The sequence below is a fragment of the Monoraphidium neglectum genome (assembly GCF_000611645.1).
Source record: "Monoraphidium neglectum strain SAG 48.87 unplaced genomic scaffold scaffold01267, whole genome shotgun sequence".
Taxonomy (NCBI): domain Eukaryota; kingdom Viridiplantae; phylum Chlorophyta; class Chlorophyceae; order Sphaeropleales; family Selenastraceae; genus Monoraphidium; species Monoraphidium neglectum.
The window spans coordinates 1-6,573 of record NW_014012361.1 but is presented as its reverse complement, the minus strand read 5'-3'; the positions used below and the strand labels follow the sequence as shown (position 1 = coordinate 6,573).

The 6,573-nt window shown below is 64.5% G+C and overlaps 1 protein-coding gene across 1 annotated transcript; it reads right to left on the bottom strand.

The window, feature by feature from the left end:
* Nucleotides 1-1,273: 1,273 nt before the first annotated feature.
* On the bottom strand, nucleotides 1,274-2,644 carry MNEG_7255 (hypothetical protein; the record flags this gene model as incomplete). The annotated part of the gene is made up of 3 exons (XM_014044269.1): nucleotides 1,274-1,305; nucleotides 1,983-2,249; nucleotides 2,533-2,644. 3 exons carry the CDS (start codon nucleotides 2,642-2,644, stop codon nucleotides 1,274-1,276), a joined length of 411 nt encoding a protein of 136 aa, XP_013899723.1.
* Nucleotides 2,645-6,573: the final 3,929 nt, after the last annotated feature.

Genomic DNA, 6,573 nt, shown 5'->3' with positions numbered 1-6,573 from the left:
CCCCGCCTGCTCGTTTGCTCAGGCGGTCGCACAGGCGGGGTCGCACCCGTGGCGGCGGCTTTGACCGCGCGAGGCGGTGGCCCGCCATGCCATGCTTCTATTGCTCGCGCGGGCGGGCCGCCCGCCCGCCCGTCCGGCCCATCGCCGCCGCGGCGCGGCACACCTGGCGCCTCGGGCCGCCCTCTGGCGGCGGGGCGGCAGCAGCCGCCGCGGCGGGCCCCGTGGCGCTCGCACCCCCTGCCGCGCCTAAACTGGTTTCCTGGGGCGTGCTTCTGTACGCGCCCAACCCCCCTTCCCACATCAGCACTTTGACTGGCCGGTGCCTCCCTCCTCTGACTCCGGCTCCAGGCCACCCCCAGATCTTGTCTGTGCGGGCCTCGCTTGTTGCAGGCATCTGTTTTGCGGGGCGGCTGCGGCTCCGCCGGCACCACGAAACCTAGCATCATCGCGCATCATTGCATGGCGGACCCCTTGACAATGCGTCGGATTCATAAAGCATTCATCGAGCGGCGCGCTTGGGCCTGCCGCGAGGCACCCCTTTCGCAGAGCGCCCTCGCCCCGCCCTTGCCGCCCGCTCGGCCGGGCGTGCCGTCCGCCCCGCGCCCGCCGCATGGCGCGGCCTTTGGCATATCCTGGGAAGCATGCCAAACCCAGCCGCGTCGCCCGCAGCGCGGGCACAACGCACATCCCTCCTCGGCCCTGCGCCCGTGTGCGCCGCATCCCCGTTGCTCCCACTCTCCTTTTTTGAAGCCCCCCATCGCATGCTTGCATTGCCGCACCCGCCCCACCAGCAGGCGCGAGCCTCCTGTCCACCTCATTCGTCGCGCCCGCCCCGGCTGCCCGCATTCATACGACCGCGCCGCGCCGCCTCCGAGCGCGCGCGCGTCCGCGCATTCTTGATTCATCGGCAGCCGGGCCGGGCGCAGGCTCGCACCCCCACCTCCTCCTTCCTGACTCTTGCCACTCATCGAGCCAGCTTTGCCTGCTTTGCTGCGTTTGCCCCGCCGATGCAGTCCTACACTGCACGGCTTGCTTGCGAGTGGTCCGCTCCGCCATCCTCCCGCCTGGTTGGGTTTTACCTGTGTCACGCATCCGCCTGCTCCCACAACGCCTTCCCTCCTGGAGTGCGTGGCTTCTGTGAGCGCCTGCGTGCTCCTTAGGACTGCCTTCGCTTATTCCTCGACGTCTGTGCGACAACCTTGTTACCGCATGTAACAACGCCCTTTTCCTCTGGCTTGCACGCATGTCTGCACACTGCGTCCCCGTGATGACGTCAGCAGCCCACCAGGAGCGCGAACGCAGCCGCTGTGCTTCATTCGAAAAATGCGAAAACTCGGCTGCAACAGCGCCGCCACGTGGCCAACGAGCAGTGCATGCTGCTTGCAAGAAGGACACAATGTTGTAAGTTTGCAGTAGGCAAGATTACCATCCAAGATCGCCATCTGCAACAGCAGCTTGTACTTTTGGAGGTTCCACAGGTGTCCCCTGTTGGCTCGGCGCCAGAGCGCCCTCCCCGCCGCCGCCGCCCACCGCCGGCGCGGCCGCCGCGACAGCTGCAGCCGGCGCCGGTGGTGCGCCCCGGACGTCGCAGCCGATGGCGGCCAGGTCCCCCCGTACACGCTCCAGGTAGCACTGCCAGCTGTCGCGCTCGCCACGCCCCGCCGCTGCGGCTGCTGACCCCGCCGTGCCTACCTTTGGCACCGCGGGAGCTGCCGCGCTCTCTGCCGCCGCTGCCGTGCCGCCGGTGGGCTCGCTCCCCGCCGCCGCCCCGCCTGGCCAGTTGTGTTTGACGGCGCAGGCCCCGCTGGCATTGATACAAGGCAGGGCTCGACTGTGGATAGCATGCTGCGGCTCCATGCAGCCCTGGTCAACCCTGACAAGGCTGGATCAACCCAAGAGCGACCCCTGGACGATTCGCCCCCCTTCCCTCAACCCCCCACACCTCCCTCCAGGTGTCAAATCCAAACCCAGATCATGCGCACCTCCGCCAGCCGCCCCGAGCCGCAGCTGACTGAGCGCGCCCGCCAGCTCCCCGTCCTCCCCCGCGTCCAGCTGCAGCGGCCGGACTGCCAGCAGCTCCAGGCACGCGCGCGCCATCGCCTGCTTGGCAGTTAGGGCTGACAGCTCCGACTGCAGCGCGGCCGCTTTCGAGGCGGCCTCGGACGGCGGCGCGAGGTGGGCGGATAGCGCCTGCAGCGCGCCGCGGGCGAGGCCGTACTCAAAGCCGGCGCGGCTGCCCTCAGCAAAGCCTGGGTGCAAGAATGGATGGTTGCGGAGTGAGGCGTTTGAGTTTGGAGCGTGGTGATCAAAGGTGAGTGCCAGGACAGACTTGCGCTTGACGAGGCGGTTAGCTGGTGTATGGAGCGCCCGCCTCAGTCGGCGACACAGCCGGTCGCTGCCCCGGGTGCATCCGGCAGCAGGTACGTTGTTCTGTAAAATTGCAGCGCCAGCGGTGGCGGTTTGACCCAGTAATGACCAAAATCCGCCCCCCTAGCTTCGGGGCCAGCCAGGCACACGTGCTGATCAACACACCTGCATTGAAGCCCTGTTGCAGGTACTTCCCCTTGCCCTCGTCTAAACCCTCACGGTAGCCAGACTGTTGTATCCAGGCGGCAGCGTCGCAACCAGAATGATGCATGCGCATTTTGATCCAGGCGCAGGCAGTGCACGCGGCAAGCAGGGGCCGTTGGGCGGCGTGCGACATTGAGTAGCAGCCTCTAACGCATGCATGCGGCGCCACCAATGCACTCACATTATAGAACTGAGTGCGTCTGGCGTCCCACTCTCGTGAAAGCTCGTCGTTTGCGGCGGGGCTGTCACCGTCCTCCCCCCATAGGTCGTCCGAACCACCCATTTCGTCCGAGTCTTTACAAAAGTAATGATTCTATATTATACGTGCATGCACTGGGATTGCGACTACGATCTAGAGTTGGCCGCGGTGCTGATGGCCAGGATGCTGCTCTAAACTGCCTGTACACAATCATATGATCAAGATAAGTTGATTGCAGGCCAGAAACTGCGGCTCTTGACATACATGCAGCTACGAGGCACAAGGGCCGTCATGGTGAGTCACCCCGCATCGTCACTCGAGGTTTGCCTGCAGCACGCCCTGGCCTAACATAACACCCACAAGAGCAGGGCCGAGAATAAACATGACAAAATAAGCTACAGGCTTTGAATGGCAGATATCAGACAGGCGATCGCGCCCAGCAGCACAGCAATATGAATGCGCTTGTTTGCACATGGCCGCATGCTCCTCATGCAAGCCGGGTGCCCTGACCTTTCCCAACCAATCAGGTACAGCTGTCACGCCGAAACCGTGTGACAGGGTTGCTATTTCCTGTGCGCTCGGATGGCCTCCTTGGCTGCCGTAGCAATCAGGACTGTCGCCGCTTTGTCGTCGGCGGAATGCGCAGTCGCGTCGGCCGCCAACGGCCCCACAGTGCCAGCCCCCGACCGCGCGCGCTCGGCAGCCGCCAGGAGCGACCCCACAACAGCCGCGCTCCTGTCACCGTCACGAACATACTGATAGGCGCTACCAGAAGGCGCGTCTGGAACTCGGTTCTCGCTGCTGCTGCCGGTTGTGTTAGATGCCGCCCTTGAAGCCGTGCTGCTTGTTTCTTCGCCGCCAACCAGCGGCAGCTTGCCTCCAGTCGCTGCGGCTACGGCGGCGCGTAAGGCAGCTGCGATCGCTGCGCGCACTTGCGACTCAACCGCCTGCTCTTTGGCAGGGTGGTAGTAGTAAGCGACCGTCAGCGGCCGGTCAAGTGACCCGAGCCCGGTGTCGTAAGTGACGACCGCGGCGGCGCTGCCGGCCTGCTGGGCTTGCTTGGGGCCGGCCGCGCGTTGGGACGTGGAGGTCATTACGAGTGCCCTGAGGCGCCGGCAGGGCACCGTCTTCGCAACCCCCTGCAGTTGCCGGGTCAATGACGTACAGGGTAGAGCCTCAGTAACTCATCGACGACTGCTGGAGGAGCACAGGCTACAGGTGATATCTTGGGTTTCTAAATGCGCACACTGGCAAACACTGGCAATTTGCTACTCGCATGCGCGCTGGCCGGCAGGCCTGCCTCGCTCTTCGTCTATTGGAGGTGGCCTGGCCGCCTCGCGCCGCGGCCACATACCTGGCAGGCGGCAACACACGCACTCGGGTACTGCAGCCGCGTCTCCGGGTCGCACACCGGCGCATAGTCCCTCGCCTCGCGGCCGCACCAGCAGCCGGCCTGCCAGACGACAGGCCCTGCGTGGCCAGGAGGGCGCGTCATCCATTGCTGGCAATGCTACATATCTGATGGCGCGAACGGGCGGGCGCGACTCACAACCAAACTTGCAACACATGGTGGCTGTCTCGCGTGCATGTGCAGCACAGTCGGCGCAAGTCATAGCCGCCTTCTCACCGCTGGTTGTGCGGCTGCTGATGCGCCACATGTCTGCGTCCACGCCCTCGCCCCCATCCCTGGCCCCACCACCGCCAGCGCCAGCGCTGCTGCTGTCATGATCCCCGCCGCGGTCCACCGCCTCCCGGAGCTTTCCAGCGCTGCCCGCTGCAGTCAGCACCTGAACCCGCGGGCCCGTCCCCCGTGCACCCGCGCCAGCGGTCGTCACATGGGCGGCCCCGCTGCCAGCTGTGAAGGAGGGGCCTATGCTTTCCGCCCATGCGCTCGCCGCGTCGCGCGCTGCGGGGCACACGCCATCGGCGACTGTCGAATCAGCACCTGCATCCGCGTCGCACGTGGCCCCAGCAAACACATCCAACATAAAGGCGTCGGGCTCAGCTGATCCGTCAGCTTTGCTGCCACTTTCCGCAGGGGATTTTCGAGCTGTTGCGACCCCAACGCCGCCACTGCTGGCGCCATGCAAGCCCCCGGAACTGGCAGGGCGAAGCGTGCGCGTTGACCCGGCGCTCTGACCTGGCGCAGCGGCCGCGAGTGCCAGGCAGGCCGCTGCATGCTGCATGCTCATGGGGCGGCAGCTCTGCAGGCGCTCCAGGGCGGTGTTGTTGATCTGGAAGTCAAGGCAGGCAACAGCAGCAGCGGCGTTTAAGTGTGCTGATGGGCGTTGGGCGGGTGTCAGCAAGGCAACCTTTCATTCCAATGCACTTGTGGTTGCGTTACCAAACGGGTGACGCGGCGCTCTGTTCAGCGAGAGTTTTTCAGCGGCATCTGGGAGGAGTTGCTTGCATTTGCTGATGCAAACCTGGCACATGATGAGTCAAGCCAAGCAGTAGGATGCTAGTTTGCACACTGGATTACCCGCCTGCCCGTTCTTTTGCCCGCCTGCCAAAAAAGTATATGGATCTCGATACAGTACTCCCTCAATCTGGACCAACCTGCGCCACCTCCACCGCCCATTGGCCGGCACAGCTGCGCATCAGTCCCATGACCAGCTCTGCCCCCCTGGCCGTGTACACGTCCGACACCGGCAACACACTGTCCCGCTGCAGCCGCGGCAGGGCGGCGCGCACGAGGGCGCAGCGGCAGGTGATGCAGGCAACGTCGAATGGTGCGCCAGCAGCACCTGTGCGTGCAAAGGTGCGGCCCATGGTGAGATCTGGCATGCCTTGTCCCCTTCAGTGGGCAACTGCTCGTCCATCGTCACCAGTGCTTCGCCCTCGTGCTCACCACACGCCATGGCAGCTTGTGCGTCGATTGCAGGAGGGGCTCCAGGCGAAGCGATCGTGAGCTGCATGCATGGCTGCTGCTGTGCAGACGCCATGGCCACTAGGAAGAGACAGATGCTCACAGACGCTAGCCGTGCGGCTGCCCAGCGCATGGTCAACTTTGGCCGACGAGGTTGCGCGTGTGCGCTGCAAGCGTGAACAATCTCAACGTCCCTATCGCGACTTGAGCATGCTCTCACGGCCTCTGGCGCCCAAACCAGCTCAGCAAGGTTGTCTCGAGCGCTCCTAGATCCCTCGTCTCGACGATCCGAAACCAGAGAGTCTCCGTCTATTCATGCCCAAGGCCGAGCATGCCTCGAGATTTTCAATTGCGAAAGAAGATTGAGCAACGACGTCTGATGTGAGCGTGCAAGCTGCGCGCCCAGCGCGTGACCAGGACAAGACACTCGGGCTGGGCGCAACAGCAGGCCGTCACTACCCACTGCTGATGCACCCCCTGCTTAAGTAGCCCGATGCCTGCAGCTCACCAGCATTCGGGTTTGCTTGGGGCCTGCCAGCTTTGGGCACGCAGACCGCCAACTGCTGGCTTGCTTCGTTGCAGCCATGATCTTGCTGGAGTGGTTGCAACATGTGCGTGGGCAGGCAACCCCCAAGAGGTCAAGCTGCTCACCCCCGACGTGGCAACCAAATCACTTCAGTGATGAGATTTCATGCTTAGCACAAAGGTTTTACAAGGTACACTCGCACTGCTGCATCTGTTCATGCACACGGATATAAACAATTTATGCTGCCCCTTGACCCCAAGGAAGGTGAAAGCCGCCGTGTGGAAGGGCAGGCGCTCAACGCCCGCCGCCGCCTGCGCCGCTGCCCCTGCCGCCGTCAGACCGCTGCGGCCCGCCTGCGCTCGGGCGTGCCCGGGGCCCGCCCAACACCTGCATGCGCTCCTGCGGCGG